Source organism: Pongo pygmaeus, chromosome 8, assembly GCF_028885625.2.
Source record: "Pongo pygmaeus isolate AG05252 chromosome 8, NHGRI_mPonPyg2-v2.0_pri, whole genome shotgun sequence".
NCBI lineage: Eukaryota > Metazoa > Chordata > Mammalia > Primates > Hominidae > Pongo > Pongo pygmaeus.
Window position 1 is genome coordinate 122,288,782 of NC_072381.2, and position 25,481 is coordinate 122,314,262.

At 38.0% G+C, this 25,481-nt stretch overlaps 1 protein-coding gene across 7 annotated transcripts in view; it reads right to left on the reverse strand.

The window, feature by feature from the left end:
• Window positions 1-25,481, reverse strand: part of SHTN1 (shootin 1) — a 121,692-nt gene that overhangs the window by 18,408 nt on the left and 77,803 nt on the right. For 6 of the 7 annotated variants that reach the window (XM_063670312.1, XM_063670311.1, XM_063670313.1 and 3 more), the window contains exons 11-15: window positions 24,297-24,396; window positions 18,393-18,475; window positions 12,335-12,444; window positions 8,769-8,822; window positions 3,644-3,764 (exon numbers count right to left, since the gene is read on the reverse strand). In XM_063670312.1, coding sequence (XP_063526382.1) covers window positions 3,644-3,764; window positions 8,769-8,822; window positions 12,335-12,444; window positions 18,393-18,475; window positions 24,297-24,396 — 468 coding nt within the window. The remainder of the gene's footprint in view (window positions 1-3,643; window positions 3,765-8,768; window positions 8,823-12,334; window positions 12,445-18,392; window positions 18,476-24,296; window positions 24,397-25,481) is intronic. The other variant, XM_054435910.2, reaches the window with a different exon arrangement.

A 25,481-nucleotide genomic window follows, 5' to 3' on the forward strand; every position in this document is an offset into this window, starting at 1 on the left:
GATTCTAGTAAGTGCTTCTTGAAACTTCAGAAGGAATGCTTTTAAAACAAAGAGATTTATGAAATAAGTCACAAATATGCAAATTAAATGACTATTTCTAGAAATAAAGTGAGAGGATAACCTTGAAATGTGCCAGTAAGAAGAGCACAAAACTTGGGTGTCTCTTGGATGTCTATCCCTAACAAATGTCAGATCATCTTAAAATGGAAAGCACTAGTGGGTATAATCCAAAATGCTAGCTAATCCCTGACCATTGGTATTAAGCTCTGGAATGCTATTCTTACATTTGGATTTAATGTGCCTGATGTACTCAGTGTAATAGTGTAACATATCAACTCTAAAAATGAAGGTCTAATTTGAAAAATCTACCTAAGAGAGACTAAAAAATTATGAACCCATTCTGTTGGACACCTCTCTGAGCCTTGCTCTATGCAGGTTACACAGGACCTCTCTGTTCTAGTGGAAGCCCCAGTTCACAAAGCATTAGTTTCTATCTTCCCTATTTAATTCACCTATACTTTCTAGACAGACAAGTTTGGACATTTTTGGATATTTTGATCTAAAAGGCCTTTTCTGGCTGGGCGTGGTGAGTCATGCCTGTAATCCCAGCACTTTGGGAGGCCGAGGCAGGCGGATCGCCTGAGGTCAGGAGTTAGAGACCAACCTGGCCAACATGGTGAAACCCTGTCTCTACTAAAAATACAAAAATCAGCCAGGTTTGATGGTGGGTGCCTGTAATCCCAGCTACATGGGAGGCTGAGGCAAGAGAATCGCTTGAACTCAGGAGACAGAGGTTGAAGTGAGCCGAGATCACGCCACTGCACTCCAGCCTGGGCGACAGAGAGAGACTTCATCTCAGAGAACAAAAAAAAAAAAAAAAAAAGGCCTTTTCCTCCCAGCTATGTCAAGCCTCATGTTGCATGGAGCTGTGGCAGTTAAGACAGAAGGGCAGAACAGAAAGATTAATTTTAGAGTTCCTGAAAATATAAATACGAAGTTGAATTCAAGATTTGCTTCTGATCAGCTCTATTCTGCCCTTGGATAAGCGTTGACTACAACACTAGGTAGCTTTAAACCATCTGTCCTTGTAAAAAAGATCTGCTTCTGAATACACCAACACATTTTCTGCAAAAAGGAAGGAAAGTAGTGCGCTAAGCTACAGCTCTTATATTTTTCTTATATACAAAAAGACATTTTAAAAAATGTACACTGTTTAAGAGTATTATTACTGTATCCTGTTTAAGCCACCCAGTGTTCTCCAAGAGGCACTTGCTGCTCTTTGAAATGTCAGTTTGGTAGGCCACAAGGCTAGCTAAAACAAGGGAACATTAGTTAGATGCCTAAGAAAAATCCTAAGGAAAAGGGTACAACATCCTTTGTCCCTGGGGGAGATAACCATTAACCTGAGATCTTAGCTCTGCAAACTCTCAGGCTGTCTCTCTTCTGATGTTTCCTTTCTCTACTTATGACCTCACATTTACTTTCCCAAAAGACTTTCTGGGCAGAAGAAAACCACCCCAGAGATTCAAGTACCTGAGACACCAACCTATCCAACTCCTCACCTCTGTCACCTGACTCCCACCATGCAGCTCTGCGGCTTTACTTTCTTCCTTACTTTCCCCCCTGGAATTTTCACTTTGTCACTCCACAGCCTTTAAAAAATATTCACATGGTAAAAGCCACCTCTAGTTTGATAATAGAAAAACGTTTGTACCACCTAAAAAATGGTATGATTTCTTTTTTAGATGGTAAGAGTTTGTAAGTTTGTTTCCTTCCTTTCTTTTCCTTTTGCTTTGGCTATTAGGAAACTCAAAGGAAATTTCTGCTCAATTACAAGTCACTCCCTTAGTGTGTGTTTGCTCTCTACCTCACCAATGAGTTCTCATTTTTCTATTCATTTATTAACGATTCTACTGAATATGTATTTTCTATTCTAACTGCCCTAAAATAATACAAATATTTGTATATTGGTGGAATATAATACATTAAGTGAAATATTCCCACCATGTTCACGAAATGTGTTCCTTTCTGTACTCTGAATTATTCAAATTTCCATATTAACTAAAATAAAAACCTTTGCTCACTTCTTCCATTGAAAACTAACTCTGAAATGTGAGTATTGCACATTTTGACCAAATTTGTGAGTGAAGTAACAATGTTTTTGGAGAAACGAAAAAGCCAGTGGCAAAACACAAAATGTGAACAACAGAGCACTAAAATGGCACATCAACAAAGTCCTTAAAAATAGCAATGTTTACATGAGCGCTTTAAGGCTGAAACGATGAAAAGGATGACTCAAGCACTGATTAAGTCACAAAATGAATAACGATTATATGTTACGAGGAGGCTGCATAATGCTCGCAAAGCCATCCTAAGAAAAAAAATGTTGTGGCACCCCCTTAATTTTCCTGAGGTAGTTGTTTTGGGGGGCACAGTAGGAGGGGAGAATCTTTGTAAAGATTTTAATAATAGAACTTGCAAACCAACCTAAAAACTGAATGGCTGATTTTTTTTTTAAAGAAGAAAAGTTTCATCTTCTAATAATAAAAGTTTGGTTGGTATTAAGCCACTTTGGGTTCAAGGAATCAATTTACTCTATTGTCTGAGTAAATCTCTCTCTGAACATTAGAACTTGATCATCAAAAACCCATCTTTAATATTCTTGCTACTTAAATTTGGTCAATGTGACTCAGTATTTTCCAGATTTAAGCTGTTATGATAGACTACTTGAAGCTGACTGAACTCAGTCTAGAAGCTTCAGCCCATTAGCTGCGGTTGCTGATTAATTTTACTTTAAGGTAGTTTTTTGAAGTCAGCTTCCTACCTTGTCACAAGGGGAAACCTCATAAAGGTTTCCGTTAATTCCCATGATCGAGCTGATGAAACCACTGAAGACACGCACAGTTCTGGGATACGTTTTGAGGCCTAATACAGACCTAATGTCACACAAATGCAAACTGTGAGCTCCAGACTTGCTCAGATGGTACATTATGGTCAGTGACAGAGCTGGAATTTCCCAGTCACTCAGTTCACAGGCAGGCACAGTAAGCTAAATGGATACAAAGAGTAAAGATGATTTTCCTGCATTTGTAACTGATGTGTAATTTCTACTGCAACTACTAAATGTGTGCTCATTTTGTGCCATGTACATTGCTAAGCATTTTTCACATATTGACTTAATCTTTAGAATTATCCTATGAAGCAGTGCTTTTATTATTCTCATTATATAGATGAAGAAACTGAGGCACAAAGAGGTTCAGTAATTTGCTTAAGGGCAACCAGCTGGTATACAAGAGAACTAGGACTCAAACTTGGGTGGTCTGGCTCCAGAGCCTGTACTTGATGCTATATTGCTGCCGAAACTCTTCCTGAATGTCTTTACACAAGGGCATCTTGCATTAAACAAATCAGATCTATAAATGCCTGGTTACCTACAAATAAGTAAACACACCAATAAATAAAAATATCTAAGAGTTCTTATGAGATATCCATAAATATCTTTACCCATCCCATACTTCTCACTCACATTAAAAACAAATATTTTAATAATAATTTTTAAAAGATTGTTTCATGTAAAAAGAGACTTAGAAGAAGATGTTTCAGAGATGAAGAGAAGGACTGTGGAGAATTCAAACCGGCTTACTACTGCTATCTGCTTCTGCTGTCACCTTTCTGCGACGCAAAATCCTTTCTAACTCAGTTTCACTGTTTTCAGGGTCAAGGGATTTTAAGCTTCTTGAACTAGTGGATTTGTTAAGTGTCCCCTAAAGTGAAAACAAAACAAAAACAAAAAGGTTAATGTCTTAATACAATATACAAAAGAATATAAAAATCAAACCATGAAAACATTACCAGAATTTGAATGGAATTATGAAACAAAATGAATTTGCTATATATTAATATTTTTTAAATGTGCACATTTTCAACAAGACAGAGTGTTGGATCATTTAAGAAGATGCTACTGATGGTGTAAATGCTAGCTTTTGTTTCAGAAGAACAGTACAAGAACACTTCTGGAAGAGGTGACTATATGAAATTCATCAGTGGGAAGGTACCTGCATATCGACGATTAAGACGTGATGTGTGTTGACTGGGTGGAGAAGAGAATTGATATATTAAACTCACCTTCGAAGGAAATCTTTATATGGTAGCCACAAGCTACTAAACTGAAATCACAGCGGCACTGAAAAATGTGTGACTGATCCTTCAGAGGGTGACCCTGGCTGCACACCTGATGTCCGTGGCGTCGTAGCTGTCAGAGGAGGCACATAATGCTCTCCAGGGGCCAACCCAAAGAAGGGCTGCACTGAGCACATCTTGACTTCAGTATGAAAGGAAAGTTATAATCATACAGAGAGGCAAGCAAGGGTCGGCATCTTAACTCCACATTCCTAACACAGGAGACAGTTAATGTATTATTCAGGGCCCAGAAGACACTGAAGGAAACAAGAGATGCTATAAATCTGTCCTCCTGCTGAAACTGATACTGGCTTTCAAGAAGACAGAGAAAGATCCATGTTTCCCTGCTCTGGCTCCTCCGGGAAGTATGTTACAGAGTGAGAGCTATGGTTTTCCATCTCCATTACTAGTCAAGTGTTTGTATAGAACACTGGGTGACGTATTTCTCAGTGATACATAAGGATTTAATACATCGACAAGTCTTTCATAAGAGATGCCCATTATTTCTTAGAAATGGTCCTTCTCAACTGTGCCACATACTTGGGAGGCAGCAGAGGGAGGGGAAGGCAGGAGAACCATAATCTTTTGATCAGAGGAAATAAGAACCTCAAGTCTGGTATAACTTGCCAGACTTCATGCCGGAGTCAAAAGACAGCTTTTGTCCACCAAGGCTAATAATCTTGCCAGCCTTTGTAATGTTTGAACTCACTAAGGACTTGCCTTAATCCTGCTCCCTCCCTGCCTGCCAACTACCTGAAGGATTCTAATAATTCTACTGGCTAAAAATGGTAACCTTTGTTTCTTCTTTAGCCTATAAAACAAAAAAAAAAAGGTGCCTGTAAAATCAGATGGCTACAAATCTCATAATTAACCTCTATTAAGAGGTTATGTTATTTTGTTTAGGGAAGTTTTTCCCTAACTGCTTAAAGTTATAGAAAAGTAACCTGTTGTCAGGGAGGAAACTGACTAACAAGATTAGGAGATTATATTATTTTGCTGTCAGCTGCCTAATCAACTGGTTTGCAAAAGACTTAAATAAGGCTCATATTTTAATCAGGCATATAATTTTTTCCTTAGAAGTATCTCTTTTTGTTTTTCATTTATTGTGTAAATACATTAAAAGGACTATCACATCACATGTAACACTATAATGGCTTCTTTTATCATTAAAATCTGGTTTGTTTCTTTAACATTGCTGATACGCTTCTGCGTGTAGAAGAGTCACACCATGAGGTATGACCAATACTGACAAGATACAGAAAATAGAACCATAGCCACTTTACATTTGAAAAAAGTACTACAACAACTATTCCCATATCATTTGTATTTATAATTTTTAAAAACTTACCATCTCTATCATTTGTAAACAGATATTTGAAAAACATATGGTCATCACTACTAAAATAAGTTGTAAAACTACTACATTGTTTCAATAGCAAGGACACTGTGTAATTTTTCTCAATGGCTTGATTTAATTCAAGGAAAACTTATGTGTGTGTTTGTACATACATACATACCTTTCAAGGATATCTTTTATTGATGAATCTTTCACAATATTTTCTAGTTTTTTTATTTGGATAATGGCATTATTTCCTCAAATTCTTGACTGTAGTAAGCTACTCTCTCATCATACCTGATTACTGAAGGAATCCATTTTCCACGTTTTAACCCTTGAATCCCCAACTCCTTTCTCCATTTACTGACGGATGTGGTGGCTTCAGCTAATATATGAGTAAACTTTCAATACAAGGGCAATTGTGGAGGAAAGAAAGGTTTCTGCATGACTCTCAACTGAAATGATGAAGAGCTCAGCTAATAAAATACCAAGACTATTTTAGTTATCTCTTTATATTATAATCATAAAATTTGAGAATCAGAAATTAACTTAGAAACTGTGGTACATATAATTCCTTCACTTTATAGAAAAGAGAATTCAAATTCAGTGAGCCTCAGGATCTGGGGACAGGTCCCACAATAAGTCATTGATAGGGCTGGATCTAGAACTTAGACTTCCCAAGTCCCAAGCCAATACTCTTTTTCTACTTCAAAACACTGTGATCATTTAACAATCTTAGGCCCCATGTTAGTTAAATGTTCATAATACTAACTAATCTAATTGTCAGGCAAAATTAACTATTCAAAAATTTCTGGGTATTTTGGAAAACTGAAGATGTCTGAAAAAGACCCATAATATAATTTTTTAAAAATTGCTTTTAGTTCTTTGATTTACAGCCAACTGAAATTGAGAAGAGAATTTTGATTTGTACCAATCTATTCTTCAGCAATCACCACTGTCACTTAGAGTGGCTTTTTAAGTGACTGAGGTGACTCAAAAGGTTTCATTTCCTAAACCTCAAAACCTTTTGTGACTATGAGAAATGGACTATACATATTTTTGTCTACAAAATATCCAGCTTTAAAACTTAAGTGGAAGTAGGTTTGGGAAAACGAGGTCAGTCAATACTGAGACATTAAAAATTGGCTTGAAAATTGTTCAACTCAGAAAACAGAATAGGGTTTTGAAACTCCCCCAAACCAGAGACTTGTTTTCTACCTGTGGGCTAACTTAGCAGAAGACCAAATCACTAAGTCTTACAACTTGGGTCACATTCCATTTCATCAAAAAATAACCCACACTGAGCTTCTTTCTGGTTCTGTTCCACAGTAGAACCGAACACAGTGTTTTTTGGTTTCTTGATAACCCCTGGTACCAGTGCTTGTGTTTTTCAGTACACAACTGCAGGCTTTTCGTGTTCTGTCTTAATTGTTTCTTACATGCCATGATGGTGAGGTTGGCACCATGTGCTTTACAGGGTACTAACTTCAATAATCTTAATAGTCTGAACTCCAGCAATAAGCACCACTAAAGACCCAAATGTCTGGCAGGTCGAGCTAGGAGCTTTCTTTTTATCTTTCTTATAAGAATGTGTGTGGTTTATAGGCTCCAGGTGACAGGGAATTACAAATAGTCCATCCACCCTCAAAGAAACTTCTATGGGGAAAGAGGAGAACTGCCACTTGGTAAAGAGTAGGGGAGAGAATCATGAGTTCTACTTTTAAAAAAACTTAATGTAAAGAAATAATATTGTCAGAGTAGTAACTCCTAGTGATACATTAATGCCAGGTAAGGCAGTGAGATCTAAAGATAGATCCAAGGCAAGAAGGATGGGGGCAATTTGTGCTAAAAAAGATGTCTTAAAATTTTTTATAATTTATAAATTATTTCACAAATTTCTCTCCTTGAAGTGGCACAAAATTATGGTATTTAAGAGTAGTGCTATAATTCAGTAAACCTGCTACCATGCAGCGTTCTCAGAGAATGGGATCTCTTGGCTAATCAAATATTATCACGTGTACCTCATAGAGATGTCTGATTTTCAAAATTAACCTAATTTTTAAAAAGTCAAACTCAGTATAGTCTACTTTTTCACTGTTGACCAGAACTGTGCCCCAGGGGACATCTTTATGAACATGAATTAGCATTATAACACAAACACAACAAAAGAGACTGTCATAGGGAGTTCTCCTTAACAGAACACTGAATAACAGACTTCTCTGATCAAAGAATCCATTAGATAATCACCACATGCTTTTTCAATGGCTTTAATACATTATTCTGTAGGTAGGCCACCACTGTTAGCCAGTGATATACCTCTCTTCAGTGCTAATCCCACTCACTTAAAACTAAAGCAAACTAATTAAGCCATTCTGGGTTAAGTCTACTGTTTAAAGACATGCTTGATGAAAATAATCTTGTTTACCACAATTATGTGGATGTCTACATGCAATGCATAATTAGCACAGCAACAACAAACATGGGAGTATTCAGTTTTGTACCTCCGCCCCCATGTTTGTTGACTTACTGTGCATAATAACTGGGATTGGGACTGTAACAGGATCTGAGAATAGAGCTCTTAGTATCTGAAACATTTTCTAAGTGAGGCATCTGTCTCTGACAGCAACTGCTGGAGAGTGCAGTAGCCGCTGATTCCATTGGCAAAAGCTCACAGTTTGAAAAGCAAAAATATGACTAGGAAGGGACACAAAGCATGCTCTCCAACTGTCAGAAAATAAAATTAGTAACATTAAAAAAGGGCCTCTTATTTTATTCCTTAATTTATCATCAAATAATTGTTTCGACTGTGAGGAAAGGCAGACTGTGACCCTGATACGAAGCTATTTGGGGAGGAGCTTGGCTTCACATTTAGGATTCTCCTTTTAGGCTTCAAAGTAAAGCATTATTCATCTATTATATTTCTGTTTTTCATCAACATGTACGGATCCTTACATATGGCCAGACACTTCATCTTCAAGCTGTGATGCCAGGATTGGAGGGCAAGAACAGGAAACAATGACTTTGGTGAAAGTGTAACCACTCTCTTAGAACAAAAACAGCACAGTGGTATTTGAAACATTATTAACATATGTGATGGAGCAGTCTGTAAGCACAATCAAATAAACTGGCCAAAGATGAGGTTAATTGTAAATGGGACTAAAACACACCACAAACAATTCACAAAAAACAGATTTTAAAATACTCTCCTTTCATTTCCCCATTAGCTAAACAATAAACCAAAATCTATCCTTACCAGTATTCCTTTTAGTTCATCCACTGCACTTTCGCAGCCTTTCGAAGATTCTGGCTATAATTTTAAAAAGAATGAAAAATTACTGAGTAATTCAGTTTAAAAATACTAAACAATGATGTTTACATGGCAAAGTATTAGTAGCCTTATATTGGTAATATGTATGACTATATACATTTTTAAATTAGGACTATGTCTTAAGGTGAGGAAAAAATACTAGCCATGTTAGTGCTTTCAAGTAGCAGTTAAACAAAAAATAAGAAGTTATATTCAAAGCAAAAGGAGACAAGCTACCCTCTTCTAAATACCATATTGTTACCTCTTGATTATTATCACAGATAGAGAAGATTTGGTAGACATCGGATTTCAAAGATCTGATTCTAAATTATTCAGAGCTTCTTACGATAAACTGTTCTCCACCTGCATTGCTGGACTCTGCCAGCAAGCAGAGACTAGGAAGAAGGCAGTGCAGAGCAGAAGCAAGCCACAGGGCAGAAAACCTCTCTCAGCTCCACCAGCTATGGGAGGAGGTCAGCTTACAGGGGCCTGGCATGTAAGAATTTCACAAGAGGACAGAGTCGAGAGAGCAGGGACCAGCAAAGAACCTGGCTACAGGAGAAAGTTAGCATGGCTGGCTGCCAGAGCAGTCAAAGACCTCAGAGGAGGTGTAGTCCAATCACTCATCTTGGAAGGAAAGTCAGGCTTCAGCAAGGTAGTATTTGAGTTAGGTGTCTTGATTACAAGCTCAGCTCTCTTCTGGCCATACCATGGACAAACTAATTTGAAGTAAAATTCTGGGTATGATTTGCCTGCCCCACAACACCTAACGATCTCTGCAGATCACTCAACTAATTTAATGGAGGGAAAATTTAGCATGAGGACCTCATGAAAAGTAAGTTCAGGAAAGACTTCTGATCTCCCTTGTACCACTTCTTTTCACGAAGGATAGAGATGAAGGGGAAACTTGCAAGACATAATGAAAGGAATCCCTTGAGCCTCTTATTCCTGGAAAAGAGGTAAGGTTATATTCTGTCTCATCAAAAAAATGAGAGTTAATTATCAGCAACCTATAATCCTTTCCTCTCAATAACAGAATTTAAAAATAAGATCCTACTTCAAATTTTAGAAACAGAGCAGAAGTAAGAGAGAGAGAGGTTTGCTGCTTGTGTACAAAGCAACTAAGGCATTCAGCTCTCATAGCACAGATTTTCTGTGAAATACACATGCCCTTAGTGCCAGTCAATAAGCACTAAGACACTAATTTCAACCACACTAGCACCACCACCACCACCAAGGAATTTAGAAAATAAGTGGTTAAATTAATATTCTCAAGGCAGGCTTGACTTCTGCAGGTCAACCCTTCAGGTGATAAGCTGTGACGTTCAAACAAATGCCCTGCCTTTAGGCATACCCAAAAGTGCTGCCATGCCACTCAGGCTGCCCTCTGACTGCACAAGCCTTTTGAACCCTGGACCAAAAAATGTCACCATTTGTGACATTTCAGGAAAGCCCTGATGGTACTAGGGGAAGATGTCTGTCCTCAAGCATGCAGTGACAATTTGTTTTAAAGGTTATTGACCAGGTCATTCAGCACTATATCTACACAGTTCAAGATTACCAGCAAAAAACCCAGTTGTCCACTGATCCTTGTTCACTTGCTTCCCAGATTTTGAATTGACATTAAATAATGTGTAACTGCAGGAAGAGTCATGGGAAGAAAGAAAAAGCACAAAGTGATCTTCTGAAAATGAAAGTACGTATGGAACATTGATTGCTTATGATTTAAGAAGTTTTCAACTTTTTTCTTTCTAAAACTAATTTTGTTTCTTTATGGCATTGTATTTTTTCTCTAGTAATAGTTTGGTTTTGCTTATTCTTTCCATAATTAGTGGTGATGTGAAGGTCATAAAAATGGATTCTTTTTCAAAGGTGGCACTCAGACCTTGCATTTTAAAGTATTTTCACACTTCATTCCATTTGATCTTGACAACAACCCCATGTGTCAGATAAGGCAGGTGCTATCCCCATCTTGAAGAGAAGAAGTGTGGGGAAGCTGAGTGACAGTGCCAGGGCCCAACTCCAAGAGCTCTGCTCTTCACTCTCTTGCCAGACACCAGCACTGGGCCAGCTGTGCCAGATCATTCTACACACTCAGTTTCTCCTCCAGTTTTACATTTCATCCTTTACTTAGAAAACTGCTTTCAGATAATTGGCACAAGACTGAACTATTTTACGTGGTTGGCTGAAGCTTCTGTTTCCTTAGATGTAAATTTACTCTTGGAGTTGAGCATTCTTTCCCTCTTTCCAATCCTTTCCCATGTACAGCCCACACTGCAGCCACTCTCACCTTGCCTGGCTATCTTGCCTGGCTGTGACAAAGTGGCAACTTAGAAAACCCATCAGAGGCCGGGCATGGCGGCTCATGCCTGTAATCCCAACACTTTGGGAGGCCAAGGCGGACAGATCACGAAGTCAAGAGATCAAGACCATCCTGGCCAACACGGTGAAACCCCATCTTTACTAAAAATACAAAAATTAGCTGGGCATGGTGGCATGCGCCTGTAGTTCCAGCTACTTGGGAGGCTGAGGCAGGAGAATCGCTTGAACACGGGAGGCAGAGGTTGCAGTGAGCCGAGATCGCGCCACTGCACTCTAGCCTGGCGACAGAGTAAGACTCCATCTAAAAAAAAAAAAAAAAGAATAGAAAAAGAAAACCCTCAGAATGTGTACTGAACAGTCATAACACTGGGGGACGTTCACACGGTTGAGGTAGGGCAGCCTTGAGAGGGAGAAAGAACCAAACCATAAAGGTTAGTGAAGAAGGTGAAGGAAGAAGAGGAAGTGGAGGAAGAGGAAGAACCGGTCAGTTCATACCCAATTAGAGAGAAGAAAGGATATTTTTCAAGAGCAATGTTGAAAACTATTATTGGGCTTATTTAAATGTAGCATAGAGATCATGAAAGGGACTCTAAGCGACTTCACAGATCCTGGAGTGCTACTGTGGTCTAGTTTAGGAGAGAGTTTTTCTCCTTGAAGTGACTTGGAAAACATTTGTGAAATTAATGAAAAACAATCATATAAGTCTCACTATTTTCCCCAAAGTTGTCCTAGTTTTGTTCTGCTGTTATTATTATGTGATTCCGTCCACTATAATAGAAGCCTCAGAAAGGCGAGGGTTTTTGCCTATTTTGTTCACTACTTTATCCCCCGTGCCTAAAACAGTATCTGGCACATAGTAGATAATCAGTAGAATCACACAAAAGAATCAGGAATCAAAGAAAAGAAAGGATGTGATAATTGTTGTTTGTTTGGTGTAACAGTTCATAACACTGTCTCTCGTAATGAGATGACAGCACCCCCAAAATAATATGGCTTCCTTTTTATACTGATTTAGGTTCACCATGGGTCCTCCTGAAACATGCTTATGTGGAAGTAAAAGCTTTTGTGACACGTTAGCTTTATCCTAAGATCTGACAATGAGTCCTGATGCAGCTTTCCTCAAATTTCAAATTTGTACATTTAAAAAAGGAAATATCAAACAGGGAAAAAAGCATTTAGTCACTCCATACCTTTGTCTTCGGTCTGGCTGTCTGATTAACGGGTCTAAGATGAACTCCCTTTTTAATTCTATCCATCATCTCTTCAACTGCTTGCCTCTTTAGATCTGTGACTTCTTCAGCTGTTCAAAGAACACGTACATAAATCCTCTTATGTTACAAGAAAACAGCTACTTCCTATTTTTGGTGACTTGGAAAAATCACACTATGTAATTAATCACAGTCATTTTTCATTCACAGTTGCAGAACACTAAAAATTTACTAACGTTAACAGCTATCAGGTAGCAACACTTAAAGAAAAAATTTTTAGAGACAAAATCTGATCAGAAAAATAAGAGTTATAAAAATTTGTAGCCTGGATTCAAGTCAGTATTGTCTTGCCTCTGTCAACAAAGTAGACTTTGTTCATTTGTCAGCATTTCTCCAGGTCTTTAAAATCCCAACTTAGTGCCTAATCCCAAATAATCTTTGTCTCAAAGATGTTTTTACAACTTACAGTACATCCTACGTCAAAGAAATCAGCCTAAAAAAGAAACAACTACCAGAAATCCATTAGGGGAAAAGAAGATGAAATAGATGTTTTTCTTGTTGGAGTAAGTCTATAGTCAAAAGACAAACAGTAAATAAATAAAATCTATTTTTAAATTGCCATCTTTTGTTTACGAATCGCATGGAAAGGAAACATTTAAGCAGACCTTTCTCAAGTCTTTTTAAATTGTCAATGTTAAAAGACAATATACATGTAGCAATAATTGCAATTAGGTAATTACATTTGATTTTAAAATTCAACTATCTATTGTTTAACGTTGCCACTATTTTGCTGCAAAAAAATAAATAAATAAATAAATAAGAGGTGGAGATATGTATCAATTGGATGAATGTAACTGAGGTGAACTTAAACTTGTTGATCAGAAAAGTGAAATGTCTCTCTTGTAGAATAGCTTGACCAAAATCACAGAACCATTTCAGAACATTTATCACCATTAATGCAGTTCTAGGTCTTGTGTTTACTTCCATCTAGCTCACTGCAGCCAACATATTTGAGTTTATCTCATAAAGACCTTCCAATTACCGTTTTTAACAGACTCTACACTGCCTGGCAATATGGTGGGCACTCAACAAGTTTCTACTGACTATTGGCTGCTGAAGTTTCTGCTTTAAATGCCTACTAATATTTTTACTATTTGAGTAGAAATGACTAAATCCCAAAAGGCTGGCTTCTAAATGCAGGCAATCACTACTGCATCCCCGAGCTAATTAGCTCTAGTATCAGGCTTTGCAATAAGGAGGCCTAGATTATGGCTTCTTTTTCTGCTACAAGGCCAGACTCCATTCCAACCCTGGGTAGCCATTCCTCTTGTGTAAGTGCCTAGGGGAGCAACTAAGAGAGACCAGAAGTTTCCGTTACCCTCATCTGTACAAGTCCACAATGAGGGATCACTGCTATATTCACTGTATAACCTAGGTTTTCTGATACCTTCCTAACTTCAAAGAGAACTGTCAACCTCAGAAGCCACTGAAATGCTGAGAATTCAAACTTCTCAACATCTAAACAACAGTTTTCAGATCCAGAAGTCAAAACAAGTATCTTTTGCCAAGCAACATGGGAAATATGGTCACCAAAGTTAGAACTCATCTACGAGTAAATGAAAGATGACTGAACTGTGGGTTGATCAACCATGTGCCCTTAAGCAGCATTTTCTTGGGCAGCTTCTTTTGACGGTTCACAAACATCAACAAAGGAACAGATAAGTAAATTATGATGGGTAGAAATTCATTCATTCATTCAATCACTCTTTCCTTTATTCACTCACTCACTTGATATCTGAGTATCTTTGTGAACTACACAGTGCTTTTGCTGACCCTACTCACAACCCAGGGAGATAAAACCCAGATCTGCCATTCAAGCATCTGGTATGGGTATGGGATTTATTCCTGAGAATTTAGAAAATACTTTTTTTTTTTTTTTTTTTTTTGAGATGGAGTCTTGCTCTGTCGCCCAGAGCTGGAGTGCAATGGCACGATCTCGGCTCACTGCAACTTCCACCTCCCGGGTTCAAGCAATTCTCCTGCCTCAGCCTCTCGAGTAGCTGGGATTACAAGCACGCGCCACTACGCCCAGCTAATTTTTGTATTTTTAGTAGAGACGGGGTTTCACCATAGAAAATACATTTTTAAAACATTTGATTTTTCAGAAAGTCTGCCATTTTGAGACTAGGAAGAGCTGCACGGTAATAGGAACACCGCCTACAAACAGATTAGCACTCTGTAAGGAATGACTGAAACCCAATTAAATGCACCATACAAAAACTAATTAAGGCAGACAGATGGAGAATTATGGTCAACACCATTCAAATCTGCTACAGCATCTAACATAGCAGGAATTTAAAGTAGTTTCTTATATTTGCTTGCCAGAATCATAGTGATAATTCAGAGACGTGCCACTATCTGTATTGTGTACAGATTATAAACCAGGCTTTAATTTCTCAGTCTTTTTCAAATGTAAAGGCTTAATTGGTTTTAAGGAAAAGAAATCATTCTTATCAGATTCCCTACTCAGGCGCAATGCAAGAGCAACGCTAGGTTAGCTGCACAAGCTTTCTCTCTTGCCGACCCTGTTTTTGAACTAGCAAAAAGCAATCTATACGAACTTCTAAACTATTAAGCAGTTCTAATAAATCTGCAAGAATCACCTACAGAGAGCTCATGGTATGTTTTGTAATTCTTTCTGCAATCACACAGTTGGTAATTGTCTCACAAAAGCATGTAATCAAGGGGACAATAGAAATATGCAGGACACTGGAGATTAAAGAAAAGGGACAAATGAAGACAACAGGTCTAATGTTATTGAACTGCCACAGGAAAATAAAATCAAATGCTCTTTGAGTTAGTGCTTCAAGGTCAGTCTTGGATCAGAAAGCTACATGTAATTAATTGGGGCTTAAATTTTAAGACCCACTTGAAAAATAAGTTCCTTATAGAAAAAAAAAGACCCACAGACAAAAACCATCACCTTATTACTAAATAAAACCTTCTGCTATTACCTCGAAGAAACGAAAATGAATTTCCAAATTCCACAGGATTACTATTTATTTCACTAACTTTCTTTTAAAGGTAATTAAAAAAAAATCTTATGCCACCGTGATATACCAAATTTCTAAGGAATACAGTATAGTTGAATTAAGTTCAAATCTGACATCAGGTCATAAAGTTAAAGAAATTTCCTTAGCTACAATAATCACAAGAACCTGTGGGATGAGGATTCCCTTCGATCCTCCCAAAGGATGGCTAGTACCTTTTCCATGTTTTTCCACGCTAACATTTTGAGTATTTTCTGTGCTGGAAACTACCCTAAACACTTTTCATGTTGTGAGACTCACTAATTCTCACAACAATCCTGTGAAATAGGAAATACTACTATCCCCATTCTACAGATTAGCAAATCAAGGCACAGCGAAGTATAAGAAAAGATCAATAAATTAATGACCTAAATGTATGATAAACAGCAGGCATAGTTCTGAAATCCAGAACTGGCCTAATAAATACATTCTTGTCAAAATGAGAGTTATTATCTTCAGAGTGTCATGATCTCTTACATTCAATTATTAAAACTATCTATAAAATATTCTAGAGTCTTTCTTTACAATGAAGTTTTCAGAGCCATAAGTAAGGAGTAAAAGTTTCCCCACTAATAAACTCTGAATACCTTACCAACTGTAAGTTAAAAGCCATCATAAGATGCTAACCTAAGAAAGAAAACACAGTGAATGTGAGATCAGTCACTATGTTATAAATGCAAACCCCAAAGTGTCACAGAGAATCCCAATGTTTGATGCTTTACATTAATTCATCATGCATTTAATTATTGATTTATTCACTCAACAACTATTTTTTCAGTGTGACCTATTAACAAGATACTATAAATGTACTGTGTGAGTACAGTATGCATTATTCAAGGCTGTGTGTTTTTTAGGGTTGCTCCATTCTAAAATCTCAAGAGCAACTTCTATATTGGTAACTCTACTTAGAATCCCAAAATAGCAATCCGGTAGCCCAAGGATGTGGGAGAAAATACTGTCACATTTCATGAATTATAAATAAACATCATTTTTGTAAGAAAAACTGTATAGTGCCTAAAACTGGGGGTTAAGAAATTTTAGAATAATTTTTCTTTTTAATTTAAGGTGCTATCAAAGTTGACAAGTTGGTGATGTGATTTACTTGGAAGGAAAATTCATTTTATTCCAATTTCCCCCCTACCCTCTAAGATATACCAATTGTCTCCCCCGAAAAAAAATGAAACAAAATTTAAATTACAGCATCAGGAAACGCTAATAGCCAGTAACCCAAGAGCAGGGCCGCCCAGCAAATCACCAAAGGCGGAATTGCTTCAGAATCCTGCAATGGCTTGTGCAATGCAGAATTTGCCTTTCAGCCCCATTAATGTGCGGAGGAATAGATTCCAAAGGATTGCAGAAGGCAGGCACAGAAAGCCAATTCTTAGAGATAAAATCAGCTTTCATTTGTAATGGTGCTGCAAGATTCCTGCTAAGAGAGAAAAAAACTAAGTCCAAACTTCAATTCATTCAATATGCATGAAAGCAGTGGGATGCTGCCGAGAAGAGTAAACCCTCAAAGAGCTTGCAATCTCTTCAGGGGGAGAGGGGTGGAAATAATTCAAACACCACAGCCAGAGTAGAGGTACAGAGTGGGACATTAAATCCTTAAAGTAACCGAATTTAAAGCAAAATGCTGTCACAATGCATGGTAATGAGCTACTCATTACCATGTTGTTTATACTAATAAAATAGGATAAAGAGGAGGACGAAGAGTCTGGAACACACCAGCTATCTGCCCAGAATCTGTATGGAGGCTACGGAATTAGAACGGCAGGCACAGAGGACCAAGATCTGGCCCCCTTGTTTTAAGCCTTTGCTGTCACTGTGGCTGCACACCAAACCAACTCCAGTGCATCTAGGCATTTGCTGGCTCTGCTCAATGGGAGGCCCCTTCTCCCTCCAGTCCCATCTCATCATTGTCCTGTATATCTCGATCTCCAATGAACCATAGTCCTGTGAATTTTTACCTCCCTAAACAGTTCCTGAATTCATGCATGTCTCTCTACCCCTGCTGCTACTACCCTCATCTAAGCTACCATCAACATTCATCTGAATGACTGCAATAGTCTTCCCTCATCCACCCTCATCCATTTACAGTCTGTTCTCTCACTGCAGCCAGTGTGACTTTTGTTTTTAAGGACAATTCTCATCATGTTATACCTCTGCTTAAAACTTCTACTGCTCTTAGGAGAAATTCCAGAACCTTGACCTTGACCTCCAGAATCTGGCTTCTGCCTATCTATTAGAACTCTTCTCTTGGACACCATGTTCCAGCCATATAAACTTTCTTTCAGTTTCCTAATATGCCAAGTTCCTTCCTGGACTCTTTGGACCTTTGAATCCGCTGCTCCTCTATTTGAAATGGTTTTACCCTAAACACCACCACCCAACACACCCAATGTTCTAAAGGCACAACTACTCAGCTTGAACATCATTTTCAGACACCAGCAGTCCACTTCCACAATCTCTTAGCACTCTGTACTCCTCCTTAATTGTATTTAAATAATTACATATTTACTTGTTTACTTCCTGCCTAGTTACACTACAATGTAACTTCTATATCATGTACCTGCAGCACACAACAGTGCAGTAGTACATACTAAGTGCTTGGTAAAGTCCCAGGTCACTTGCTACCAACTCTAAGAAGTCTTGCCCCAAATCCCTCATTTGGAATTACTCCCTCTCTTTCCTGTACACTCCAAGGTACCCTGACTTTTAATGAAAATATATTTGCCAGTATGTCTCTTATTACAGTGAGATGTGCGTGTTTATCTCCTCTAGATAATAAACTACAGGAAGGCAATGACGGTTACTGGTTCATTCTTACAGCTGTTCAGTGCTTCATACTACTCTCCCAACAACATGTTTATAGTCAAAGAACTTAACAAATATGTGAATTGCCCCAAAATTGTACACCATCAACCACTTACACCAATAGAAGTGATGCTTACGTGTTTCTGGTTGAGTTGCCTTTTCTTTCTTAGCACCACTGCCGCTGGGGTGGGATCGTTTCCGGATCATGGACATGAGGGATCTTTGGGAGAAAGAAAAAGATCAACAGGAGATTACTGGATGCCTAGATCCTAAATAACCAGTAAAAATCTCACTCTTTGATAGGTGCATGAATGTATAACTAGAATCTAAGTAGTCTACTTTCCATTTTTAATAATATTAAACTTTTCATCATTTTACAGAAGAGAAACACGTCTCATCCTCTTCTGTATAAAACCAAACTGATTATTGGAGAGAGTACACTACTATAATAATAAAATGCATACACACTTACAAAGGAAAAGAGACAAAAAATTTCAATACTCATATATATAAAATTCAGAAACAGCTATCTATGTACTATGTTAGAGGGAGAGGGAAGAATGAAAGAATTAGGGAATGTTTCACAGTAAAAAGTGTATGTTATCAGTAAATATCTGTTTGTGAACTATGGGTACAAAAACATCTCAATCCGCATAATGTAGACTAAATACTTATGGATAAAACATATTTACACCACTCTCTCTCTGGTCCATTTAAAAACAAATCTATGTAAAATCAAATTATGATAAATTTGACTATACTAACATTTTATAACCTTTGATATTATGCAGAATAAAAAGACAAGGATATATAAAGAAATTCTACAGATCAATGAGAAAAAGCACATAATTCAACACAAAATGGAAGAGAACCTTGCAACTCCAAAAAAGATGTCCAAATTTCCAATACATATTCAAAAGAGGTACTTGACTTCATTAGCTATTAGGCAAACACAAAACCACACTGGGATATCACTATACATTCATCAAATAGACAAAAAAAATCTGATAATATCAAGTGTTAGTGGGTTTGTGGAGTAACAGAAGTTCTCAAACCAAACAGGATACGTAAATTAATAGTACAATTCCACTCTGGAAAACTCTTTGTAATTATCTAGCAGAGCCAAAAATATATGTATCCTATGAGCCAATGATTCCACTGCCACATATCCTACAGAAAGGCAAGCACTTGTGCACCAGGATACATGAACAAGAATGTTCATGAAGAATTTCCGTAATTCCCCAGAACTGGTAATAACTCAAATGTCCATCAGCACCACAATGGATAAGTACATTCTGAGACCTTCATAAAGTGAATTATATATCAGTGAATATGAATGGACTTAAGCTACACAACATGGATGGATCTTACGAAATAATATAGAGTAGACCGGGTGCAGTGGCTCACACCTGTAATCCCAGCACTTTGGGAGGCCAAGGTGGGCAGATCACCTGAGGTCAGGAGTTCGAGACCAGCCTGGTCAACATGGCGGAACCCTGTCTCTACTAAAAATATGAAAAAATTAGCTGGGCGTGGTGGCGGGCATCTGTAATCCCAGCTACTTGGGAAGCTGAGGCAGGAGAATCGCTTGAACCTGGGAGGCGGAAGTTGCAGTAAGTCAAGATCACACCATTGCACTCCAGCCTGGGCAACGAAAGCGAAACTCCATCTCAAAAAAAAAATAATAATAATAATAATGTAGAGTAAAAAGAGCAAGACCACAATGATACATGAAAATTCCAATTACATAAAGTTCAAAACCAGGCCATACAGATATTTACAGTAGTTTAGGGATACATATTAGGCAAGAAAATTTTTCTTCAATACTGCAAGGAAGTGATCACCATAAAAGATAGCAATTAGGGAGGAAGGTGGTTATCTTTGGAAAAGGATCAAAGGAAAGAATTAGGGTACCAGTATTGCCTATTTCTTGATTTGGAGGGTGATTACATAGATGCTCAGTTTAACATTCTTTTAAAACTGTACATAGGCTTGTGCACATATCTGCATATGTTATCATTTCCTCCATAAAATGTTTACCAAAACATGAATGAATCAAGAATTTTTGAATTATTTCAACTGCATCATAAATGTCCTCAGTGTGGTGAACTGTATTTGCAAAACAGTCCTGAGGAAGCCAGCAATAGAAAACACACACTTGGAGGATAAAAAAGGCATAATGTTGCCCTTAGGAAAACGGGCAAACGGATATACAGAGTAACACTTGTTCAGAAGATATCACCACCCAATGCTTCCTTTCTTTCCTTTTTTTTTTTTTTTTTTTTTCCTGAGATAGGGTCTCACTCTGTTGCCCATGCTGGAGTGCAAGGGCACAGTCACCACTCATTGCAGCTCCGATCTCCTGCACTCAACTGATCTTACTGCCTCAGCCTTTGGAGTAGCTGGGACTACAGGTACACCACCACTCCTGGTTAATGTTTTTTAATTTTTTGGAGTGGTCTCACCATGTTGCCCAGGCTGGTCCTGAACTCCTGGCCTCAAGCAATCTTCCTGCCTTGGCCTCCCAAAAGGCTGGGATTACAGGCGTGAGCCATTATGCCCTGCCTCCAGTTTCTTAATCGTTCTAATTTCTAGCTTTTTTTCACTTTTCACTTCTACGTTTGCTTACATTATTAATCCCCTTCCTAATTGCCTTTTCTTAAAATTCCCAAACTCACTGGATAATCTCCCATAAAGCACAATAAAAAGAAAAAAACACATCCTGCTCTATCTAGCTTGGGAACCAATCATGGAGCTTCTGACTTTGTCTAGTTTCTCTTCTTTGGGCTTGCAATGGCCAAATGGAATTAAATTATTTTCACAAAAGTTAGAAATTCTAATTTACAGGCCAGAGGAGATTAGGTCAAGACCTCTGGGACCCATACTCAAACCTCTGGCCATCACTGCCCCATTTCACTGCCATTTCAACTGAATGAATAAAATTTCAGGCATGTGTCATCCCAAGATGGAACATTTCAGTGGAGAATTTTCACCTGTTTTTTTTTGTTTTTTTTTTTTTTTTGAGATGGAGTCTCGCTCTGTCGCCCAGGCTGGAGTGCAGTGGCGCGATCTCGGCTCACTGCAAGCTCCGCCTCCCAGGTTCACGCCATTTTCCTGCCTCAGCCGCCCAAGTAGCTAGGACTACAGGCACTCACCACCACGCCTGGCTAATTTTTTTGTATTTTGAGTAGAGACGGGGTTTCACCATGTTAGCCAGGATGGTCTCAATCTCCTGACCTTGTGATCCACCCGCCTCGGCCGCCCAAAGTGCTGGGATTACAGGCGTGAGCCACTGCGCCCGGCCTTCACCTGTTAGTTTTTCAAGAGGTGTTCGTCATGTCCACTGTGATAGTTATTTTGTGTGTCAACTTGACTGGGCCACGGGGTGCCCGAGATACTTGGTTAAACACTATTCTGGTGTTTCCATGAGGATGTTGTGGATGACATTAACATTTCAATCAGTAGACTGAGTAAAGCAGATGGTCCTCCCTGAGGTGGGTGGCCCTCAGCCAATCATTTGAAGGCCTAATTAGAACAACACGGCTAATCCTCCCTCAACTAACAGGGAATTCCTCCTGCCTGACTGCCTTCATACTGGGTTATTGGCTTTTTCTTGCTTTCCAACTTGAACTGAAACACTGCCACTTCCTGGGTCTTGAGCCTGTCAAACTTTGGAATAAAACTACACCATAGGTTCTCCCAGTTCTCAGGCCCTTAGACTCAGCCTGGAACCACACCATTGACTCTTTTGGGTGTCCAAGTTGCCAACTCACCCTACAGATATTGGGGTTTGACAGCCTCCATAATCACATGAGCCAATTCCTTATAATAAATCTGTATTCATATCTGCCCATATCTGTATCTATAGATATACACATTCTATTGGTTCTGTTTCTCTTAAAAAAAAACACTTAATAGCCTCAACCCTCTCCCCATGAACTATATCTGCATAGAACCTGTCCTACTTTCACTACCACGAGGACAAAGTGACCAAGGTTTGCCTTCTTCCTCTTTCTTCTACCTATTCTTGGAGTCAAATGAGTGGGAAGAGAAGGGAAAAGCAGTAAGCCACTTAAAGAAGTTACAGGCCCTAGTCTTTTTTTTTCTTCCCACTTTGATTTCTAACCATGATTTACATCAGGATAAAACAAATAGATCAGGGACAAAGTTAGAAAACTTTGATTTGTGAATTCAAAATCCACTCAAACTCAATACATATGCAAATATACCTCTTTGACAAGAAAGCACTCCTCACAAAAAAACCTCTTTTCTTTCAAAAATTATGTCCTATACTATTTAAATTCATCTTAAAATAAAAATCATATTATTCAGTAAAATTTTCTTTAAACAGCCTTATAAAAGAGTTCACACTTGAGACACAAACAGTCCTGAACATTCATTTCTCAGCGTAACTGTAAAGTGCTCTTTGGAAAAAAAAATTCTACTTAGGTTATACTTTATTTTTAATTCTAGGGGCTCTCAACATTTCTGAGAATAAAAATTAAAGACCAACAGCAAGACTGTAATTACTTTTTAATCGTTCTCCCTCTTCATGGAAGAAGTGACCTTTCTTATCAGCTCAAAATCCCAGACCTTAGAGAAAGATCAAAGTGATGAATTTCCAATTTTAAATGTCAAATCCAGAATATCTCCTACAGATTTAGCTACCCAGGAGAGAAAGATTTTAAAATACCTGAAATTCTTTCAATTGACTCTTGGATCGATCACGTGTAAAAATTATTTTGCCTTAACTACTTCAATGGTTTAAAGTAGATTATGTCATACCCTACTCAGTAAGGAAAACTAATGAGAATCTTTTTAAAAGGCAAAGTCCCATTTTCATAGTCGTGTGGGAGGGACATGCTACGCATTCTATTCAGATGGATCAGCAAAGGTACAAAGTATGAATAAATGGCCTCTCTGTGTGAAAGGATTAAACAAATCACATGAGTTAATGAAAGGTTAAAAAAAAAAAAACCCTAGCAAAAGTTTTTAAATGCCATTTGTTAAAGAATAAATTATACAAAAGCAGCTAACATCATGACATGAGCATGTAAGCTGTCACCATGGCAAGGAGGTTGTCTTATGTAATTCTGGATAGTGGCATGTGGAACCACAAAGAAGGCAAAATTTGACTCTAAATCTCCTAGTGTGTATTGTGCTCAAGTGATGTACATAATGCCATCATGTCACCTTAGGCTTCAGAAAATACGAATTCCTGTCTGTCTATGTGACTTCCTGCCACAAGAATTTAAACATAATTTATCTTTCTTATGGAAGGTTCCTCTCTTAGCATTACTAAAGGTATAAATATGAGTTTAGGGATAAAAGTAATTAATACTTCTAGTTTAATTACTAGTTTATAACAATTAGTATGTTTACGTTTCCATTTAGTATTTTTATTTTTAAAATAATTGAACAAACCAGAGCTTTTCAAATTCGAATTAGCAAGAGAGAAAAGCAAACACATTCTGGAAAAGCTCAAAATTCCTTGTTCTTACCATTAAAGGAAATCTTAATGTTATTGAATGAAATTTATATACTACAAGAAAGGAATAATATATTGGCTTGTTAGGACATTCTCATGCTGCTAATAAAGATATACCTGAGACTGGGTAATCATAAAGGAAAGAGGTTTAATTGACTCACAGTTCCACATGGCTGGGGAGGCCTCACAAACATGGCGGAAGGCAAGGAGAAGCAAGTCACATCTTACACGGCAGCAGGGAAGAGAGAACTTGTGCAGGAGAACTCCTCTTTATAAAACCATCAGATCTCATGAGATTCACTATCATGAGAACAGCATGGAAAGACCCACCCTCACGATTCAATTACCTCCCACGACACGTGGGAATTGTGGGAGCTACAATTCAAGAGGAGATTTGGGTGGGGACACAACCAAACCATATCACTGGCCTTTAGAAAAATTTCCAAGAGAAGCATCAGCTAGTATCTTTCATGCTTTTAATATGACTCCTCTCATGGCACAATCTGATGGGGAAGAACATTTGATGCAGAGCAGTCTTCCTGGATGTGCTTACCGGATAGGATTGGGAGGTGGAGGGGGAAGTGGTGGTGGAGGAGGAGGTGGTGGAGGTACTGAATTCTCAGACTGGTTCACTCGTTTCTGGAGTTCATCAACTGCACAGAGAGCAAGCATTCAGAAGAGAGCTGAAATAAGCAACTAAACATTGTTTATACATGTGAAAAAAAGAACATAACCTTTCTCAAAAGTAAGTTCTTTTTATTAAGGCTAAATTAGAAATTTCAATCGAAATTGCAGACCTTTTTAAACTTTTCACTATCTAGTCTATTGCTAACGCAAGAGAGGACTGCTATCCATCAATATTAAATGTTATCTTTTTGCTGTATATACAACTTTAGAAAAGAAAAAAATTCAAAACAATGGCTGAAGAGTAGGAAGAAGTGAGTAGGCTGAAGAAATATTTGTTAACAACGAAGTATATGACTCAAACACTAAGAAATTGTTAATACTTTAAAAGTGTACAGACCAAGAATTAATTTTAAAGATGACATTTAGTAATGAATTTTAATAGCTGCATACTTCTCTCTCCTGCTTAATTTCCTTCAAAAACTGCAAATACTAGAGTCTTTGATTTTAACCCGATTCAGCTTCCTAAATCTGTAACTCAGAAACTTTTTGCTCTTTTGAAGAGATTTCTGGAAAGCCATCGTATTCCTTCAAGTCTTTCATGAAGCAGGCATTTTACTAAGCACCAACGATGTGAAAGTGCCTATGAATGGTGCTACAGGAGACATAACACCTGACTTCAAGGAACTGAACTTAAGTTGATATCACAGATGCTAATACCTATGAGATAATGGGTAAAAGGCGCTGCATACTGTTGGCATTCAGAGGTAGCTCTCCCCATCCACAGCCATTCCACTTTCCCCGACTGAGTGTACCCCCAGGGATCTGTCCATTTGTATTTAGCCTCAACACTTAAATAGGCAGTGTGGGCTATGCTCTCCAAAACTGAGAATCCTCTGGTCATTTCATGTGCATGCACCTATCCCTCCAAGGGGAATCTGAGTTCTCTGAAGACAAAAAGCATGGTTTCTTTTCTTCTGTATTTCTTATTGTATCCCAGGATAGGGCTGGGTACACACACAGCAGATACTAAGTATTAATAAAACGCATTCAGATTTGAACCTCATATATTTCCAGTGTCTGCCTCCTCCATTCATAATAAAGATGGCTTTGG